Raw genomic sequence first — 22030 nt, 5'->3', positions numbered from 1 at the left:
GACTCATTATTTCCTACTTATGTTTAACAACAGCGACCTGTCTAAAATGTGCCTCACAGTCCAAACACTGGAAAAGATAGTTTCATTCATGAGCAGCTACAAAATCCAAATTTGAAGACACATCACACATGTTTATGTTGTTATACGTCTGATTTATTTTATGTATTTGTAAGCAGATTTATGTTTTCCATAAATTGTGCAACATATGTCCCTTGAATTAATGAAACTCGACATGATTGACTTCTTATTACATCTGTAGCACCAGATGTACGTAGTTTAGTTTCAATGATTCATTTTATATGCTGTGCTCAGTTCAGGAGCTGGGAGTTTTCTGTCCTCCACACCAACACATGACAAACGGGAGCCAGGGGGTCATAGTGCAGCTGTTTGAGCATTTGTGCTCCTGGTGTTGAGACTGCTTTTACAAAGACATGTGTGGGTGAAGAGTAAGACCAGTTTAATATGGGCCAAGGTCAGGGCTTGGATATAGCTAGCCCACTCTCAGCCAACAGCTGTTAAAATCAAATGAAACCAGACGTGGTTTATTTTCATACTAAGCAGGATGTAAGGAAACCGGAGGTAGCTAGTTCGTGTGTGTTCCATTGATCAGGGATGTTAATCTTCTGAGGATATGTAGAAAGGTCCTCTCAAGGACAGGACAATGAAAAGACTCTATTGATCACTGGAGCGTTGATCAATCGGTCCCAAGACAGATAACACGATGTACAGGTCTTGAGTAACAATAGGCGTCTTGTAGAATGGACTGCAGTTCATTTATTTGTTTATTCCTGTTTCAGCCCCTTAATCTGAAGCCTGCATATGAAATTCATGATCAGTCTGATTCATCAGCTGGTCTTGGCAACCGTGCTACGTCTGTTGCACATAAATGGATTAGAAGACTGAACATGGAGTCAACCTGCAGGCGGCTATTCAGTCCGGATGAGGCATCCGTCAGGAGACCTATACACATTAGTGCTAAAGCACAGAATTACATCTAACTGACAAATGGGGCTGTTTTATTTCAAGCGGTCGCTGGAATGCTTTCACTCTGGATCAATACACAAAATTGTCTTGAGTTTGAGTTGAGTTTGTGCTTTATAACATTTTTCTCTTTCCCTTATGACAATGTTCATATAATGTTTGTTTTCTGTAGCACTGTTTACCCTTTTAGTATGTCTTAAGAAAAATGGCTACAGGGGTTTTATGTGAAGAAAAAATATTTACGATCAATGAGAAGTTAAATTAATCAATTTATACTTATAATTCATGATGTCATTAAAAATGCAAAAAAATACTGTCGGGATTTTGGTGTTTCCCAAATAAAAATGTGAAATAAACATGTACTAAAAGTGTACTTGTTCATTTTAACGAATTTACCTTCCAGCATAAAACCAGCCACCAGTGATACTGGTTTTGAAAGTTCCACATTCCAGCTCTGAGCTGAGGTTTTCTTTTACTCTTGGTATGAGGTGTAAGTTGCTGCTTGAGGTTGGACTTGTTCCTTTTAGGTCATTTAAAGCTTCAGTTGTGTCAATGTTAATGTTTAATTTGTTTAATTTTAATGTAAAAAAAAACCCATTTGTTCTGCTGTACAGAGAGACAGTGGATCTTGGAGTACTTATCTTAATATCTGAAATATCCTGATAAATTAAGGCTTAACTGAATTCAAGTAAGACAGAAACTACAACCTAAGCTATCTGCACTTCATGTTACATTTCAATAGCTAATCAGCTAATCTGTTAACTGTAACTCTATTCTCGTTCAAGCTAACCTATATTCGTGCATAAATATATCAACTTAAACAAGGCTCAACACAGAGTTCTTGTGTTATGAGATTATTCTACACGCCATAATATAGGAATAAAAATATATTACGTGTAGCTGACATAACGTCGCTATTGTGGAGGAAAGAGAGAAAAAATAAAGTGTGTTGACAACAGTTTACAGATATTAAGTGCATTCCGGCGTACTGCATGCTATTAGCCCAAAGATATGTCAATCATTCTACAAACCACTCCGCTCCGCCCTTCTCGCGCAGTACTGAGCGTTCATTGGGTAGCCTGTTGGTCTCCTAAATCTGGCACTGCCCAATAAGCGTCGGGGAGGACGGACCCTTTCCGGTGGAACAGGCGCTCGCGCCTACAGTGGTGGAATCGAACGTCCCCGGACGCACACAGTGTAGAGGAGAGTACGGCGCGCGCGTCTCTGGAAGGGAGATAACGGTTTATTTTTTGCCCCTCTCCGCTCAGACAACAAGAACAAACCAAACGTGATTTTTAGGGGGGTTAACCGAGTCTTCTACTCACAAGGAGGAGGGAAGCGAGGGTTGGAGCCGCAAGTTTTTTTCCCCCCCTTTTTCGTTTTTTTTCTCCTTTTCACAAAAGAGGATTCTGTGTTTCGCGGTGGTTTGTTCTTCGCTCTCGCCGCAAAGATGATGGTCGGAGAGGTCGAAGTGAAGGAGCGACCGAGGCCGAGTCCCGACTATTTGATGCAATTATTGAACGAGAAGAAGCTCATGACCAGTTTGCCAAATCTGTGCGGCATCTTCACACACCTGGAGAGGCTTCTCGATGAAGGTAAGTGGCGGACTGGAGCGGAGGCGAAGGCACCGGAGGGGAGTGGGGGGGCGCGCGACCACGGCGCAGTCCGGTGTCGGCACGGTTCTGCTGGGCGTCCCCTCGCCGCGTAGCGCCAGCGACACCCCGGCGAATACTAGCGTCGGGCGCCCCGACGCCGGCCTCGGCCGCGGGCGCGAGGACATTTGACTCGTGCTCGGCAGCACACCTCGCCCCCCTTGGAGAGAGGGAGCTACCAAAGCCCCGTGGATCCCGGGACGTGGACTCGCTGACGCCGGGCGTCACGGACTTTTAACTTTGTGCACTCTTGACTTTGAGGCGACGGGGTGAAAACTTTCTGCCGCGAACTTAACATAATCCGCACGACGTGCCGCCGAGAAACCAGCAACAGACTCGAGAACGGAGAAGTTTCACAGTCCGCCAAAGTTACGCGTACTGCTGTTTTATTAAGGGCCCTATTCCACATGTTCCCCACCAATTTAGCTCGCATTAGCCACATTTCAAGCTAGCTGCCCTGGGTGTCTGCGTTCCGTTGAACTCTTCAGGAACCGCACGGCTCTTTTTTTTCTTAATACTTTCGCGTGGCAGTGCCGCGTTTAGGGACAATGTGAAGAAGTGTTGCGGCCACTGACGGCCGTTTTTCCCCCCGCATTTCCTTCGACGTTTGCTCCGGCCGCGTCCCAGCGGCCGAGCTTTAAAGCTCGCAGGAATGCGTGTGCTTGTTGCCCAAACAATGGCCGTGAGTTGCTGCTGGGAGCTGGGGCTCGCGCGGACACCGTTCAAGCCGCGGAACTTTTGCACCGTTTCGTTCGCCTCCCGTCACTTTGCCACAACAATACGCGTCGACGCGAGGGTTTCTTCCTATCGATTGTTTCCTCCCGCCGCCGCCGCCGCCGCAGTCGTCGTGTTTTCGCCAGTCAAGCGTGTCCTACCGAAAACCGCAGACGGGATTCGAACCGCTGCGTGTTTTTTCTCCGAGCCGTGTGGCCGGTTTAGGCTCGAGCCTCGGTGCAGCTGAGCCGCGGCGTGTTTGCCTTATGCTCCGTTACGGTCCCTAAAATAAGCTGGTCTAAGCGGAAGGTTGGACCCGTGTTTATGTAACCGATCCGGGGACACTAGAGAGCGCCACAGCCCCCTGGCAGACCGTCCCCACGCTGCGTGTGGCGTGTGTCTGAGTGGGCACCTCCGTGGGAGAAAACGACCGCGTTCGTCCACTTCGGGAGGTTCGCGGCCACATTCTACCCAGACAATGTGGATCGCGCACAGCAGTTTCGGTCGGCGGCCCTGGAGGAGCAGCCGATGTCGTATGTAGTTGCTGAACCGGTCTGCAAAGATTTTTTTTTTTGCTCCTTGATGGCCGATAAACAAGACACTGTACTCGTACGTGTCGATGCGTTTTCACCCCCATAGCAGCACAAACCGGAACCAAACGTGTCTGCGTACCACTGGCGCATCGGCTTTATCAGCTTGGTGGAAGGCACGGGCGCGTTTTTGTGGAAGTTTTGGTCTCATGAATTTATTACATCGACTTCATACTTGAATAAGAAAAACATGACGCACAGATTTTTTTTGGGGTGTGTCTGTAAATCTGCTGGTAAATTTGCTCACTCCTCACACCTAATAAATGTTTTACAAAGGCTTAATAAAGTTATTTTCAATTCTACAAGATCTAGTTGCCACATGGTTCTTATTTGCTGGAATCATGGGACAGACTTTTTAAAATCCGTGAGGGTTGTAAACCCCAGTTCTCTGAAAAGTGGAGGAAGACGACTGTCCACACAGTTTGTATAGGATAGTATTTGTATAGGTATAGATCCTGTTATGCGTGACGGGTCCTAACACTTCTCAGCCGCACTTAGACAGATAGAAAATGGACAAAAGGTTCCTACGTCTTGGACGGTTGTGACTCTGCAGCGTCTGTGACTGCTGCAATCTCAGTCCCCTAAAACCGCACGCGTCTGGGGTTTACGAGGGTTTCCACAGCACCAGCCCAAACTTCACCGTGCTGCCAAAAATTGTGCGAGTGTGTGATGAAAGCCACCCTGATGCAGAGGAGGCCCGTCTCACCGTCTGGGTCCCGTTAGGGGCTGTTTGTTTTGCTCTACCCTTTGGACGGGGCTGAAGGTCTGATGTGATATTTGGGGCCAGCCTCCACCCACTCCCTGTGTAAACGGACCCACCCAGGTCTGACCGAATGCGCCGTCCGGACTGTGCAATTTTTGCTAAATTGCTAAAAGGGGGGCAATTGTGTCAGTATTAAAAATAATTCTTGGAATAGCTGGTGTTTTGTGAACATGGTCTTTTTTTAGTAGAAAAGATAAACACAGTCCGCTGCGATTTCCAGTCAGACAGGATAGGCTCCATTAGGGATTCTTTAGCTTACGTTTTTTTTTTGTTTATCCAGGAAGTTTTGTTTGTTGTGCTTGGTTGGTTCCTCAGTGTGTTGCAGGTATAGGAGGCTTCTCAGTGAATTCTGCCTAATTAAAAGTGGGTGTCCTTTTTAAGGCAACTAGGAGAAAACAGATGCTACTTGAAAAGCTATTGATGCTCAAGCAGAGATCAAAATTTAACCAGTCAGCGTAGAGTTATCAAAGGATGAAAATTAAATATATAAAAAAACGGACGTGAAGACAATCCTAGTGTGTTTACAAATCACCGCTAGCTGTTTCCTGAGAGACAAATGTTTTTTTTTTCTTAACGGTAAATTTAGCACGAAGGCACATTTTCTGGCCAGCTTCCATGTTTTCTTTTTATCAGACCTTGTGCAACTTATAACCAGTCGGAGCTGGATTCCTTTAACCCCAAACTCCCTTTGTAGTGCCTCGACTTAACCCTTCCGACAGCTGCGGGGCTCCCTACTTGGTGTTTTGTGCATATCCACACAACCGTTGCTGCAGCGGAAGAAATCTGGCACCACCCTTGTGACAACTGCTCACACTCGCCTGCAATGGCATGCGTGCATGCGCCTATCTATTAACTTCCAAGTATATTGTCTAAATGTAGTCTCCCCAAGGTCACTGTGGCCGACTAACAGGCCATTTTTGAAATCCCCCCTCGCTGCAGTTGTTCATCTCCCCGAGGTGACACCTGTTACAGAGTTTTTTTATTTCTCTTTATGATGTGCCAACCACCAAGCTGCTTGAAATTGCTATATTTTTTCCTGGCAGGAGGAGACAGTCCATATAACATCTAGAAGCGTAGCCTTAGTAGTGAAGGGCAGGCACTATTGTATACCAGCAGAGCAGAGGACAAAGGAAGCGTTGTTTGTTGTTGTCATGAGCTATGGCAAGTGTTTGTACAGGAAGCGGAATAGTTCCATTGATAAACAAAATCTGAACTCTTTTTTTTTTTTCAACTCTGTTTTTATATTGGCTTCGTTGTCTGTTGTTCACGGATAATTTTTTCCTGGCTACGGTTTTCCTCTTTACACACGGTTTGTTTATTTGCGTCTCCATTTTAGCAGGACAATCCCAGGAGAGCTGTCAGTGTTTGGAGGACAACCTGTCTGCTGTCCTTAGTAGGGAACTGCTCCTGTGGGAACAGCTGTTTAGAGGAGAGGTTTTGATACGAAGGAAAACGTTACAAGTCTCTTTGGTTTTCCGCCTGATGTCTCATATTCCTGTCACTGTCTGTGATTCTGCTTTTCCCTCCCTCTGTGTGTCTGTGTTGCAGTCTGTGCTTTTCCACTGTAGCTTGACCCCTTGGCATTCCTCAGCACAGGGCCAGACCTGCAGTAACCTCTGACACGCAGTCAAAGTAGCGGCTAACAAGATTGCGCACAGCATCGCTTGGAATCGTTAAAGGACGCAGAGACTGAACGCAGGAGAGAATTGGGGGAAGTTGAGGCCGGGGCTGTGTGCAGCAACCTGTTATGTTTCCCACCCCCACACCCTAACCCCTTCCTTTCTCCCCACATTCTCTCCCAAGGCACCACTTATAAGCTGTAATTTAATTAACAGAGCCATTCTGCGAGCTGGTTTACTGAGCTGTCGCCACCAGTGAGGAGGCAGAATTGGATGCTTTGTGCTGTCGTTCTCTGTCTGCCTCTTTCTTGGCCTCGTGCAGCTCCTCTTTCCCAGTCTCTCCTCCCTTGTTATAAATTAGGTGGTGGCATAAGCCTGACAGGGTGAGCGGTAGAGGTTGTGGCAGGACCCAGCACCGCCTTGCCTGTCATCTTGACGTGCCTCTGCCCAGCAGCCTTTCTGTCCAGGAGCCCCACCACAGTGCTTGTGCGCGGCCCTGTTCTAACTCCGAGCTTGGACCCATTTTCCTCCCCCACTCCAGCCCCGGCAACGCCACCCCCAGCAGTTGCTGTACGATAAAGTTATCCAGCGACAGCTCCGGGCTCTTATCTCCGGCCTCAATCCCGTGTGCGCTGGGGCCTCCTTATCACAGCTGCCTTTGCCTGGCCTCTGTCTGCGTGCCCTACCCCGCTTGTCTAACTATCTGACTCGCTGTCGCCAAAACTCCTTCCATTACTGCCGGCTGTTAGACAACACACTGCCAGGGGCAGTTTATCTCTCACGTTTTTATTTCTCGAGTCTTAAAGCAGAGCCGTCCTGTAAGAATTAGCTGAATAAGGTAGCCACATGCACAGTGAGTTTCTGTCAAAGCTAGAGTTGTGGCTTTTGTGTGTGTGTGTGTGTGTCTAACATGATGACAATCTGATCGGCGTTAAAGAGGAAGAGAATGTTGTAATAATTGTGTCACAACAGCTGGGTTGGTTGTTCTTCTTCTTTTTGTTTTCCTGCAACCATAGCAACTTCTCAAACCCTTGACCTGAAAGTTTGAATGAAAGAAGAAAAAAGGTAAAAATCAGCCAAAGACATCAAGTAACACTTTTACACTTTTAAGAACCGTGGAGGGGAGCGGTTTTCTTACTGTGGTGACAAGAGGAGCCTGCTCATCCTTTGCTTCCTCCCACAGACGAGAGGCCTGTCTTTCTTTTGACTGATTTCGATTACACCATGAATCACCTCTCTTTCTCCTCCACACTTCTTTGTGGATACACAGTGCTCACAGTATTCCTTAGTTCGAAGGCCCCACCCTGTCACATTCTTTGAGTGCTTCACATAGCTCTCCCAGCCCCCTGCTCGTATTAGTGAGTTATCCACGCACTCATTCTCCTTCTGTTTTAATTACTTAATTTGTACGATTGTCTAACTGTTTCTCCGATTCTCCGGAATCATAAAAGAAACTGTTAAACCAGCATTTGTCACCGTATTTGCTTCCTTCCTCATTTTTATCATAGAAGGGAGGAGAAAAAAATGAACTGAATGCGCTCTCTGTTCCTCTCGCTCGCCCACCCCTATGCGTCTGTTTTTTTTTTTCTTTCCTTTCGGAGGAGGGATGGCAGGCGAGCGTTGGCAGCTAGCTCAGGAATTTTACCGGGAGCACCATCAGAGCACTTAACCTACAGCCCAGTGTTTGTTTTCCCCACATTCACGTAGTTCTCAGTAGCTCAGTACCATCCACTGTGGTGTGTAGAACTTATACTTTGCTTTAAATAACTGCACTTAGTTAGTTTTACTCCATGATGTTCTCCAGCCTCATCCCCATTACAAATGCCTGACTGAATCTGTTTCCCCCCTTTATCCTTGGTTTCTCACTAATCTCAGGCTGACCGATAAATCAAAGATGAATAATTTACCTTTCCCCTCAGCAGCAGTGTTGTGTCTGTGAGGTTTGGCAAGAGCAGACGATGCCGCCATAACTTTCCCTAAGGGCCACAGAAGTAAGATGGCAGGAGGCAGTGATGTTCCTCTCCAGCAATTTACTGATGAAGTGCAGCAAACGACACCCAGTCCTACCTCAGCTAGTCTCAGCTGTTGGTTTAATGTCTACAGCAACATTTTTACTCCCTACATGTTAGTGTTTCACCATGTTTTTGAACCTATTTATCAGTTTAATTATTTAGGATGAACTACTCAACTGAATTTATTTTCCTTAATATAAACCCTGTTAAAATGTATTTGTATTTTACTCACTGTCAAACCAGGTCAAACTAGGTTTGTATTATTATTTTTGCCTCATCTGTTAAAAGCCTTTTTGATATTCTTTTGTTGCTTGTTGTTGTTGTTTGTAAGGAATTGTTTGTCTCCTCACAATAACACTTCAGTTTGCCACTGAGGTGCTATTTTCACCTCTGGCAGCTTCTCAGTGGGTTTGAATCGTGAGTTCAGATGACTTCTTTCAGAAACGTGTGATGCAATGTTTTTAAATGCGTTTGTCCCTTTTGATTTTGCTGGTCTTGCTCTGAGTAAAATTGACATACTAAATGAAAACCTCTCGAGCAGAAGTCAGACCTGCCAGCTTGGGATATCTCAGCAGCCCTGAGGAGAACATGCTGCCAAAACAGCATTGTTGATACAACTCTAAATATTTTTGTAAAGTGTTTCAGCCAATTTGATAATGCACGCATTTTTATTTAATGACATAGTCTTTTGTTGAATAAATATATCCGCGGTTTGCTCTCGATAATTTGGAAACTATCCTGGTTGAGTCCTGAGCTGCCTTTGGTATAGTCATAAAGTGGATTTCTAAACCATGAAGCCAATTCGATCACATGCCAAGTGTGAAGCAAAAGAACAGAAGTTGGCGTGCAAGTTTAAGACGCTGATAGGAAAAATTCATTGCACGCTGCAGTTGAGTTTGCAGTGTTTTAACCACCTGTGCCAGTCCGCCCTACACCAGTTGCCCCTGTCAGTCTGCATGGCCTTGCAGTTACATGCCATTGGTTTAGTCATCAGATTAGTGGGGGTTGTGAGTAGCACCATCCTGCTCAACTTGTTTTCTGCTCCCTGCTTGCAGTGACAGAATTCATGCTGATGTCTGGGAGGAAGTGCACAGATTTCTTGAGGCAGTGTCGAACGGAGCAGTCACTTTTTAATCCACTGCCCCCTCAACCTAGTCAGCGACGTTTCTGTTGCTTGAACAGGGCTTTCTGTCTCACTGACAGTCAGTGACGGACTAGCTACTAGAATTACATGTGTTGCTCAGTTGTCTGCTGCAGCGGGTGTCTGCCCCGGAGTCTGGTGTTGTAATGTAAAACATGATTACGATGAAGATAATTTATGTCCATGCGCAGTGAATCTCCCCTGAACTTGCCACTGGGAGGACGTGCATGAAGTCAGAGTTGCACAGTTTCAAATGGGAGTTTAGTGTCTGCAGTTGTTTAGTTTTTGTCTCTGCCTGTCTGTTTGTGGTGAAGCTTCACTCTGTCTGTCCTTATCAGTGCTGGGGTTTGGAGGAGATTACAGAACAGAAAACAATGGGTGGTTTGGTATGATTAGGCTTTAATTTGTGAAACAATGAGCCCCTTTAGCGCAGTGTATAACATATGAATGACTCGCATAAAAACTCTCCGATAAACGGCAGGAAAGAATGTGCCGTCTGCATGAAAGGGTTGGTGAGAACGAGCCTCGTCCGTGCTCAGTTGATTGATTGTGTTCACAGAAAGGAAACAGGCGAGCAGAGGCCACCAAGAGCAATGGGCGGATGGAGAGTGTGATAAAGAACAGTGGGGGGAGACAGAGGATTCCTATGTGCTGTGAATGAGGTCATCTGGTCGGGGATGAAGAAGGTCGACAACCCCTCCCCTCAGCTCCACTCGCCACCCTTTCTCCCTTTAGCTAATGATACAATGGCTTTTTGTGCTCTAATGGGCCAGACGTACACACTAGGTCACTCCTACCAGACAACACAGAAGTATGCACGCCAGCTTACGGTTATACAGGCCCAGTACACTAATATAGAATCCATCACAGTATAGGAATGTGGCTATTATAGCTTGTTTCGGTCAGTCTATTGCAAGACTGTTTGTAGATCACGGTCTGACCTAATTTCTGAGGTACGTTTAGGAAAATGTCTAATCACACGTTTTCCCTTGACCTCAACCATGAGTCTGATTTCGTGCACTGACAAACTTTTTGCTGTAGTTTGGTTATACTCCTGATAAATACGTTCAATAAATAAGTTCAGCAAATATATTTCCAACAACAGAATGTGAGTCATAAAAGATTTACAAGGTGTTGCTTTATAGTCCTGTGTAGGATTACAGCTGCGCCGGTCTCTGTGTTGTGTATTTTGTGTTGTGTACTGTATTTGTCTAAAATTGGAAAAAGGAAAAACTTATTATATTAAATGACAGTGTTGCTATAGATAATGTTAAGGACAGCTGTGGATGGATGGTGTGTGTAGACACAGCAGGTGGGACAGGTGTGGGCATGAGCAAGGTGCCAAAGTGCCAGCTGTTGTCGACACCTTAAGGTGAAGAATGGTCTGCTCGGAGACGGACTTGTCTCTCTCTGTCCCCTCTAATTCTTCTCACCCCTCCTCTTCCATCTCCCCTGCTCTGCGTTCCTAGAGAGTATTTTTCTGACACGAGTTTCGGCTGTTGTGAAGGGAGATCTTTCTGCAACCTTATTTTTATTGAATCTCTGACACTTTCAATGAAGCAGACCATAGTTCTGCAGATCTCTCCTCCTCCTCCCTGATCACCATGTATTAAACACTACATTGTGTGTACTCCAGCCACACATCTGTAGCCAGTTTATCTCTCCTCATCTTTATTTTTTATCTTTCTGTCTTAAGCATGTGCGTACACCCCTCATTTGTTTATTTCATTTTGTAGAATAAGTGATAAATATTGTAGCTCTCGGCATAAGCAGTATTCCAGCGCTGTCGTAGTATTTTCCGGAGGAAAAAAAAATCTGGTCTCCCAAAGGAATGACTCATTATTCCTGCCTTTGTCTTTTTATCTGTTTATTTTAAGAGTGACTGTACAGCTCACATCACCCTGTTCTCCTCACTCTTTCTATTATCTCATTTGTTGGTTCCTTCTGCTGTTTATTTTGTCCTTCGCTGCTTCCCCCTCTACTCATTTGTGTGGCAAAAATTCAACCTTGGGGCTGCATTGCTTCTTTCATGTGAGGACCAGTGGTGACATTTAAGGCCTGCAACGTGGTCTGTCGGTTTGCATCAGGCCAGCTCCCGTTGTTCAGGATCCGCACACGGCTCTCCACCGCAGCTTCGGAAGATTGTTGGTCGAGAAATACGTGCCTGCACCTGCTGGCTGTAATGGGGCACGTGTATATCCACGCGCAGGTTTGCAATGCCCCCCCACACCCAGTAGCTTTGAGGCAGATCAATGTTTAACGGCTTAAGCACAGTGTAAGCTTGGGGAATGACAGTCGAGTCAGCAAAGAGACTTCTCTTTCTTGCCGTCGCCTCCATTTAAGACACTCTGACCCTGTTGTTCCAATCCTTTGAACTACTTTGTTTTTTAAATGCTCTAAATGGTGCATTCACTGTGACTTTGCCGACCAGACCAGCCAGATGATCTTCAGGAGCAGACAACCAGACCAAACAAATGCACCGGTTCTTGTGATCCGCCGACAGAAGGGAGTGGGCCAGAATGGAGCCTTGCTCTGTCCTTCTCGAACACGTAATCCTATTGAAATACATCAGGCACCCAGAGTTAGTGAGTTGTCAGGGAAATAGTATGAGTCTAACTTACCAACAACTTGCATATTTTGCCCAGTGTTCGTGTTCTGGCAGAGGACCATGTATGCACCATCAAGTTATTTAACACATTTTTTGAAAGTCTAATTAGTAATGTACAAGAGTAGGTGTTTGAAGTGGTATGATTCAGATTCTGGACTTGCTGTACAGCGTGTCGGATTGTGAACACAATGAGGGGCCCACAGAAAGACTAAACAACAGCTGTGTTGAGAGTTTGTGCGCCGTCACACCCAGGCACGGCGACTGAGTGGCCGTTGGAACTTAAGATGGTAGCTGCAGGCCCCAGCAGGCCCCGAGCCCAGGGACGAAACAACAGCTGACACACGCAAGCCCTCGGTGATGTAACCCGTTTGTCGTCCTCTGTTCATCACCCGTGCCTTTCCCAGGGTTTCTCTGCAGAATAAATTAAAGTGTCCATTGTAACAACAGAAACACTTCAGCACATCCTGAAACACTTACTTACTTCTGTCTGTGTCCGGTGGCATTATTGCCCTTTTGTTATAATCCGGTGACATTGTTCCTAAATAGTGGATTGTGGACATTCCTCATTCTGTCACATTTCACCTAACATAATATATATTTTATTTCTTATTGACATTCTAATACTGAATGTCTGGCAGGCCCCTGCTGCTCCCATCTGTTCCCACCATAAAATCCCTTCAGTCACAGTTGATGTAAGGATTTACGGAATGTGTACAGTTAAAATAAAGACTTTGTTTCGTCTACTGTTTTGGCAATTGGCTGTTTATCTGCAGTAGGGCAGTGATTTAAGTAAGCTCCGGATTTTAATTTTCCTGCAGTCTAACAAAAACAACTGCCTGGTTTGTGGGGACAGATTATTTTGGACATCTGGGTAAAACATTTCTTTACATCATAGAAAAAAAGTAACGATTCATCTATGCTATTCTTTTCTTCTTCACAGTTTTCTTCTAAAAATTTATTTGGTTACAAACTTAGGGTAACCTTTTATAAAAAGACTACCAGGATGTCATGAATCTGGTCCTGGACAGAGGGATGGAATAAAGGGAGATGGTTTGCTTTTTTGTTCCCACAGGATCTCCAGCATTCAGTTCGAGTTGAGAGGCACTTCTTTTGGCCGGGGGAATAGAAATAGCGAATAACTTTTTCCGTTTGAATAGTCTCTTAGATGAAGAGTTTGTTTTCCAAAGCTGCTTCATCCCCCAGTTCTCCCGTGTAATGATCGTGTTTCCCTTTTCTTTCTCATTTTTCCTTTCCTTTTAATGTATTTACTTTTTTAAGCAATTGGAAACATAAATACGACCTTTCAACTGCTTTTAGAGATCATTTTTAGGGTTTATTGAACGTTTGTACTAGAAAGTTAGTCTTTTTTAGAATTCACTATAATGCTCTTGGTTTTGTTGCCCCAAACCTTTACAGTCCTGGATCTGCTTATTTTACCATTGTTTTTAATCTAACTCTGCAGGAGTGTCCTTCATTGGTTGTGAGCACTGTGGTCTCCTTAGTTACAAGGGGTGGGAACAGGAAGCACATTGCACGTTATCTTCCCCATTCACATTGACAGTCAGAGCCTTTCCTTCCTCTCCTTCCCATCTTGTTTCCTCCTCTGACAGCTGGACCTTTCCTGCCATTGTTGCATGACAGAAGGGGCAGCAGTGTGTATGGACAGGCAAAGTGGACATGTGTTTAATAGATAAATAGCATCAGTATTTTTGGATTACGGAGTTCTACTTTAGAGGAGGGCTGTCACCAATTGCATACACAAATATAATTACTCTTGATCTTTTTAGTCCAGAACCTTTGAAGTGTCATCTTTTGTATATGAATAACAGTCCGTATCTGATGGAAGGAAATGTCATTCTTCTCGAGCACATCCAAGTAAGCAGTGCAACGGAAGGGGATACCCTTCTAACAGGCCAGAGCAGCAGATTTAAGGGCAGCCAAACAAATTTGGGGGGATCAGTTCACGACACATGCACACAAATATCCAGCCTATAAACATGCATCCTGACTCCTCATCCTGTTTTTCTTGCAGCCCCTTATCTCATATTCCCGTCTTTTTGAACCCATAGCATGCTTCCTCTGCTTTGTTTTCTAATGTGCGTCTTCCATTGTGTGCGTGTCGGTTTTTGCTAGCGTAGGTGCATATTTGTTTAGAAGCGTCTGTAGTGCGTGTACATCAACCGAAACTCCGCATGGGTCTCAGTTTTGTTTATTTGCCTGGTTTCAGGTACAGTCTGTGAAGTGAGATGCAGGAGCCCCCCCACAATCGGCTTAGTGCTTTGCACTCATGCGTGGCTCATATTTAAAATGTGTGTTTGTGTTCACAGTAATTATTTAATTGACTGGTTCTGACTCTGTCAAAACATATCATCCCTTTTCCTGTGCATGCAGCCACGTGGATGCTGCATATTTTTTTAGTATGGAAGTGAAATATTATTCCTGCTGGTATTGTAGCTTAGTTGAGGCAGTCGTTATATCCTCTCAATTTGTGAACCGTTTTCAGCTCGTGAGGCTTCTCTCTTTAAGCCAGCCTGTTAAATGACTATTGCTGCGACTTCCAATTTAACGCTACACATCGCTACCACTTTAGATGGCAAAAGCAGCAGTAAAATAGCCGATCTTTGCTTGGGATTTTAGAGGATGCCTGAGTCTGCATTTGTGTGCATTAGCTCGGCTGTTTCAGCTGAGCTTGAGTATTGGGCCTCTTTAACTGAGGGGAACCCAGGAGAGGAATAACACAGAACTCTTGCGTTCGCTGTGGTGGATTAGATTCTTGATATTAGAAATATTCTGATTCTGAAATGACCCTCACTTTTAGCCTTCATTGAACACTCACTGTTACTTTTTAAAAGAGAACTATAACTGTGATTGTGTGAATGTAGAAAAAAAAATCCTGCAGCTTTCCTCGTGTTTGCTTTGGGATGCTTTCCCCAAATTTAAGTTTCTCACTGAGTTTATGGCGTGGGTCCCCCCACACAGAGAAAAATGAGCGTCGGCCCCTCATGGCAGCCATTAAGAGTAAGCCATTACGGTATTGAGCCAGCCGTCGCTCCCCGTTTCACCCCACTCTGAGGCAGACCCCACCGGGTGCACAAAAGTGTCTCTCCTATGGCTCATTGAGCTGCCAGCGTGCCCCCCACCAGCACACAGCCCCATAAAGCTGTTCCACATCATCACTTGTGATGATCCCTTGTTCTAATTTTAGTCTGAGATCTTAATAGTTCTGCCGATACTGTAAGAAGCACGACGGGCTTTGTAGGAAAAAAACAGCTTTGGATGACCTGTGTCCTTTTTGTGATTGTGACATCATTTTTATGTGGTCATTTCACATGACAACAATACACACAGTTACATTTGAAATATATTTTCAACATTTTTAGCTTTGCTCAACAGCATACTTGTTTCTAATATTATATATAAACATACAACAATATAGTTATTTTAGGTAGCGTGAGGTACCTCACTGATTGTTATGATTCCAACCTGACTTTGTGGCTTCTTCTCAATCGTCCTTTGAGTTGCTGCCCCTTAGTCCGTCACCGCTGTTCTTGGAGTTGTCTAGTGACACTAGCTGCTCTAATCAAACATGTAACTCGTGTTTTGTTAGCACTATTCTGATTAAATGTACAACAATTAAGATTTTCCCATTTTAATGAAGGCCCATGTAGAGCTTGTTGTGAATGATAAAATAAACAACAGCTTTTTCTCCTGCTTTATCACAATTTCTGCACAGCTGTCCTGTTGTGTTGGTCCCTCACTCCTCATCTGCACTGTTCTCTAATCTCCACACTAATGTACTATGACATGTTCCTATAGCACACCGTCCCTGTATCTGCCAGCAGACACAGAAAGCCACATTCAGCTTGGCTCCCTTTCCCGCATGCCGTCACTGTGACAGCCCCAGAAAGCATCACATTTGCCACTAGTTATGATTAATGGCTTTGCTGATTGCTGTTTTTGGACATCACCACACCTACACATTCTCCTTTTAGCAAACATGTCTGCCGGGGGTTAGGCAAAATAGACGAGGAGCTAAAATTTAATGCCAAATTCTGATTGATTCAAGACAATTTGTTTGATTTGATGCAATTATTGTTAATAGTTTTTTCAGTAAACATTTAATCAAGACATTTGTTTTAGGCTGTCACTTCAATAACTATATTTGACATAAATTGTGTTGTTATTACATGCATTCAACAGATAAAGTCTACCCATGCTTTCAGTACATGAGTAGCTGTGTATTTCTGTAATCAGTTCTTTACTTCATCTATGTGTAAGCAGACTAAACATGAAGCATCGGCTAGTGAGGAAAGGTGCAGTACTTTTTCCTTCTAGGTTCTTGCTGTATTTGTTCAGCAGATTTTCCTCTAAGGCAGTTTTCTCTTCTTTTTGTGTGCGAGTGTTATTTCTGTGGGTTCGCTCTCTCAGGGGAGCCTTGCCTACAAACACACAAGCTCATTAGCTTGTGTGTGGGTGTATTTTTTTTTAATGTTTAGTTGGGTGTTAGTTTTTTTATATGTCTTATATGTACTTAACTTTGTGTCAGGGCACATGTTTCTGGGCATTGTTGGCTAAATGTTATGCGATTTATTTTTGCGTATGTTTTAAAGCAGCTTTAGCTCATTATTGGTGATCATAGAGTGGAATGTGCTGTTATCTGGGAGGTAGTTGACTAAGACGTAAGTAAGACTGGAAATGTCTGCTCAGAACTGAGTGTATGCATCAGACAGAGGTTTTTTTCTTACTGTAGGTTTGTGTAAGCATTTTTACATTGCCTCAGCCGTCCATTCCCAATTTAGAAGAAGGCTTAGTCCCTCTGTGTCCTGGCATGATGTCTACCCATGAGACTGTTGAGCAAGCGTGTATGCGAGAGTTTTCTGTATTTTACAGCTTTTTTTTTTTTTAATACGCGGCACATGGAGAAGACAATCCAGAAACCTAGTTTTGCTAGTCGTTTATTTAGTGCCCTATCTTCTTAAAGACCTGACGCTGGAGATTTTTCCCAGCCTGTTTTAGGAGAATCCCTGACACACAGTATAAATCTCTTACTCCGCTTTCTAGCAACCTGCAGCGGTTTCTGTATCAAGCCATTTAGACCATGCAGTCTGTGGGGTCCAGGACTTCGATCTGTGTCATGTCAGGGTTCTGGCCGAGAGCCATTGACAGATGTATAAATCAGTAGTATTTCAAATTTGACTGTTGCCTGGGAGCAGCTGGGAGCGTGTAATTAAAAGGATGCGAATGGGTTAATATTTTTTACATCATCTTCTTAATTATAACATGTAATATCTACATTTAAAAATGCTGTTTGCTGCCATAAGTAAACATTCCTGCTTGATATTCTGCATTTGTTATGCACATTTTCCTGTTTTATATCATGTAAAAATGATCTCTTTGTATTATTGTGCCGCTGCCTCAGCTCAGCAAGAAGGCACTTAAAGAGGAAACACAAACAGGAAATTCTGTGATAATATAACATTGGACCATACGTGGCAACTCTAATCTAATGAATACAACAGACAACATCTCTCTTTTGTTTTGCAGCTTAATCTTAAATCTGATAAATCGTAAGCAGTAGCAACTGAAGCTCTGACCCTCTGGCGACAGGATATTGATATTTCAGAGGCTTCCTAATGCAAACTGTAAGAACACGCGATATTTCGTACTCAAACACGGCAATTTTCTTGGTGGAACTGAAACGTGCTGCACGTGCATCAGCAACACAGGAATAGATTGTGTGCGAACAACAAATAATTGTGCGGCGTCGGCCTACTGTTAAATCAAAGATTAGGAAGTAGAAATAAGACAGAAGCACGAGGAAAGTTTTTTTTCTCTCTCTCTCTCTCTCTTTCACAAGGAGGGAGGGGGAGAGAGAGGCAGCTGTGAGTTGACGATAAGAGCAGAAATGCATACGTTTTCATGGCTCAGTCACCCCCACCAATGCACACTATACCTCTGGTCTCTGCTTTAAAAGAAACCTCAGTCTTTCATATGCTTGGCCTGCCAAACCCCTAAACTGTTTAAGTGGAGTGTCGTCTTGGATAAAGCCATCTGTGCCATGAATAAAGGGCAGGAATGCATTAAACGCCCAAATCCTTTCGCTTGCAACGGGTATCCAGGCTTTGTGATTGGTAAAGTGCACAGCTTTAAAGTGAAAAAGCTTGTTCCTCGCCTGAGTGTTGTTTCAGTCAGGGCCGTCACATTTAGGTGTATCTGTGACTGCTGTTTTTTTTTTTTTTTAATACAACTGTGACATTTTATGCTCTTATTTACCGACTCATCCAAGCCGTGCTTTTCACCTGCCTAGACATCTGAGTATGCGTGTTCAACTGGTCAAAAACACATTCAAAACTGCACGTTTTTGATCTCAAATCATCCTAAACAGTTTAGACTCATTGAGTCTCTGCAGAGCTGAACATTTGATGATTTTGGCTTTAAGATTAATTGGTGTTAGACTCAATCTGTTTCAGGTGCCAGATAATATCAGGCTAATACCAGGCATCACAAGGCATCTAAAGCTGCTTTCCTCAGGCAAAGCTGATAATACTGATTATTCACCTATTACAATTGTTTCGCTCTTTAGTTCGCGCGCTCTCTCTCTCGCACACGCACACACCAGTGTATGAACAGCTGTACTCTGGTCAGAGGACATTTCACTGTGTGCTACCGGGTGAGGACAAAGCTGTTATGGAGCAGCTATTTTTGGGCTCTTAATGGACTTGTTCCCATTCTCTCGTGGAGCAGGGACAGCTGAATGGTCTTCTTCAGTCTTAAACCTGATTACATGTCTCCTTCTGGACTTTTTTTTTTTTTTAATTTACTCTCTCCTTGTATCTTTACCTTCTTTGATCTCTCATCTTCTCTACTCACTTCACCCTAGTTTGTCCTCACGCTGTGTTTACACTCATTAGATCAGGTTAGATCAGAGAGGCTGCCAATATTCCTAGCTCATTTGCCTATTTTTACTCTTTCAAGCTTTTCTTGCATTCATCTCAGTCTCTCCTGAACCATTTCCCTTGGTTCTTAAAATGCCTATGTTTTTTTTTTTTTTTCCTTTTCAGTTTGAAGCTGAACAGATGAATGCTTTCCTTGTCCCATGTTGCTAAGTACATGGTGGCTGACAACACATGTTTTAAGCTTATTTATTACTACTTTTTGGTTTTTTCATGATGTCTAAAATAAACTTGGTGTCCATCCACCAAAGCCTGCTTTTGCAAAATTCCTCTATTGCCTCTCAAACCCCTCCACCTGCTTGTCCTCTGTTCCATAGTCCTCTCTTTCGGTGCTTCTTTTACCACAAAACCAGGATCACAGTGAAGATTGGAAGAAACTATCTCTTTAGTAAAGCTAACAAAAGGAATTAAATCACAGGCTTTCCAATTTCTTTTTTCACAGATTTAAGAAAATTTACCAGAATTAGGAGCAGAACAAAATGGGGGGGTGAATGAAACCTGATATCGCTTATGTTAAGCAAAAGACAAACTGAGTGAAGCGCACAGCTGCCCTCTGCTAACTCAGCACTGTGGTTATAATTTTCCCCCAGTCTTTGTCTCGTCAAACCCTCTTCCACCTTTCCCCACACTCAAGGTCAATTTTTGACTGGAAACCTAACGGACTTAAACCTAACTGCACATGTAGATGCCACCACCCCCACACATAAATAGACAGCTCCGACAGGAAAGTGCTGTGTGAGTGGTCCGCTGAGCAAGGTTGTAGATGACACACTTACAGCGAGCTAAAATGTGGCTTAAGGAAGGTAACGGGACGTGTAAATGTTAAAGACTTACATAATCCAGATCTGTAATGCCAAGGTTCAAGAAAAGCTACCCTTTGTTTTACTGCAGAACATTGTCTTGCTCGTCCTTTTTTTGTTTGTTTATGCCAAGATGGTGATTCTCCGTCTCCCTGGCTTCAGTGTTCCGTACAAAATCAGCCATTTCTGCCGGGGTGGACAGCTAGACAAATGATTTCGTCAGTTGCGCAAGGCAGGGGGTAATTTTTAGGTGAGCGCAGCGCTTCAAAAAGGACTTGCTGCACTGAAATTAGAGGTTGTCAAATGCCACACGTCTGCACTGATGGCCCAGCACAGCCCCCTTATGTTAATGTGGCATTTCAGCAAGAGGGATTGGAAGAGAGGGACGAAGGGTGCTGCATTGGTTGTAGGGTGGCGTTGTTGCATGTGAACGCTGTGGAACGATGACTCCACTTCACTTACCATTCATGACTGCTACACTTAGGCGTAGACCGGCAGAGTTGTGTTACACTGCTCATCTGTGTCAAATAATGTTGCCTTTAAAGAGAAAAAGGCACTAACGTTTACAGTAAACAGGAAGTACGTGTTTAGATTTCATAAGCAGCAGCATTTACTGATCTTGAGCTCGGGACCATGTAGGTAAAATCCAGTCTCCTGAATTAGTACGAAATGATCTGTTGTGGGCTTTCCAGGTTTCCCAGTACTCAGAGCAACAAGACAGACCTCCTCCCTAAATGATGAGTCACTGCCCAGCCCCTCGTCAAAAAAAGCCTGAATGTGTGCTGACACCGCTGGTGTTGGTAGGACTGATACAATCGCTCCTTTGGGCAAGATACCTAAAGGATGAATTCATCTTGTGCTGTGGACTGGGAATATCACTGGGCCTTGGAGTGGTGAAGTCATGTAATTTAGGAAGGAGTCGCTCCAGGCCGAATCTCCCGGCTTGTTGTAATGTGTCCTGCAGGTGTTGTTCATACAGCTGCTGGCCAGATGTTCGTGTTTATGCTTGTCAGTGTCCGTTGGCCCATCAATCACACATTTTGCAGTCTGTTATTGGTGGTATCCAGAGAAAACCCCTTTGTCAGCTCCACAAACAGATTCCTTAGCTAATTTCATGCTCAGTTTTAAATGTCTTATTTGTCATTTGCAAAAAAAATATTCAAACCTTAAACAAAGATACAAACCTCAAAGTGTGGCTGACTTTCCCATTTTGATTTAATGGAAGTGTGAGGCCCAGAGGTTAGACGTGCTTTACTAAAGGCATCTATAGTTGAGTATCAGGTTTCCCAACTAGAGTTTAATATAGAGCTCCCCGCTGCCCTAGGAGATGGAAATAGTACCCACCACCCAGCCCCACTGCACCTCACACATTCTTTCCTCAAGACCTCAGCAGACCCAATACTTGTTTCAGCTGTTTACACTTGAATTTAAAAGGATGTATATGTTGATACCAACATTTGTCCTCCTTTACTACCTTTTCTGTTTAGTGTTGTGTCCAGGTCAGGGGAATGGATGCATTTTTTTAACCTACACACACACACACACACACACACACACACACACACACACACACACACACACACACACACACACACACACACACACACACACACACACACACACAGCCGTCCTCTGGTATGTGAGTATCTGTGAATACAGTGCCAGTGGGGTTGTAGGTGAAGTCTCTATTGGAAGTGTGTGTGTGTGAAAAAGGTCCATTAGTTTTATCTGACAGAGGGATCAGATCTAAAGGCGTATACCTGAGCCTTAGTGAATCCCTGCGTCTCACCTCGCCACCTGCCCAGATGCTTGCATAGGCTGCTCTAATAGGCGGCTGCCATTGAGGAATATCGGGCAGAAAGAGGAGACTTAACCCTACAGTAATACGAGCTTGTCTTTTGTGTCTGCTATATAAAATGCACACATCCACAGTTTTTAGTCTGTGCAGTTGCTTCTTGAAAATAGCTTTTTTTTCTGCAGGTATTGTGAAGTGTCCACCTCAGCTGTCATTTATCACCGTGAACAGCATCCACATTATTGTTATCTAAATCTTCTTCTGTTTTTTATTGGCATGTAACTAATCCAGCACATTTTCAGCTACCGAAACCAGTATTAAAATGTGCAGCTTTTTTGTGCTTTCATTCAACTTTTTTTTAATATTTTTCACAAGCTTCTTTTTTTTCCTTGAAATGAATAG

General features: G+C 44.0%; 1 protein-coding gene and 1 long non-coding RNA gene across 6 annotated transcripts in view; one reads left to right on the top strand and one right to left on the bottom strand.

Moving 5' to 3' along the window:
* The first annotated feature begins 2134 nt into the window (after positions 1-2134).
* The window catches only part of qkia (QKI, KH domain containing, RNA binding a), a 58602-nt gene continuing 38706 nt past the window's right edge, over positions 2135-22030 (top strand). For 3 of the 5 annotated variants that reach the window (XM_029139669.3, XM_029139670.3, XM_029139668.3), the window contains exon 1: positions 2135-2576. In XM_029139669.3, the coding sequence (XP_028995502.1) occupies positions 2432-2576 (145 nt within the window). In that variant the 5' untranslated portion in view covers positions 2135-2431. The remainder of the gene's footprint in view (positions 2577-22030) is intronic. The other 2 variants (XM_029139672.3, XM_029139671.3) reach the window with 1 other exon arrangement.
* Positions 9855-20100, bottom strand: LOC129603602 (uncharacterized). Its single transcript, XR_008693671.1, has 3 exons — positions 19868-20100; positions 12329-12491; positions 9855-12027 (listed from the first exon to the last, which is right to left on the bottom strand). It is a non-coding gene; the product is annotated as an uncharacterized LOC129603602 (long non-coding RNA).

The sequence above is a fragment of the Betta splendens genome, chromosome 22, assembly GCF_900634795.4.
Source record: "Betta splendens chromosome 22, fBetSpl5.4, whole genome shotgun sequence".
NCBI classification, from domain to species: domain Eukaryota; kingdom Metazoa; phylum Chordata; class Actinopteri; order Anabantiformes; family Osphronemidae; genus Betta; species Betta splendens.
Note: the sequence above shows the minus strand (reverse complement) of the source record. Positions and strands in the feature narration are given on the sequence as shown.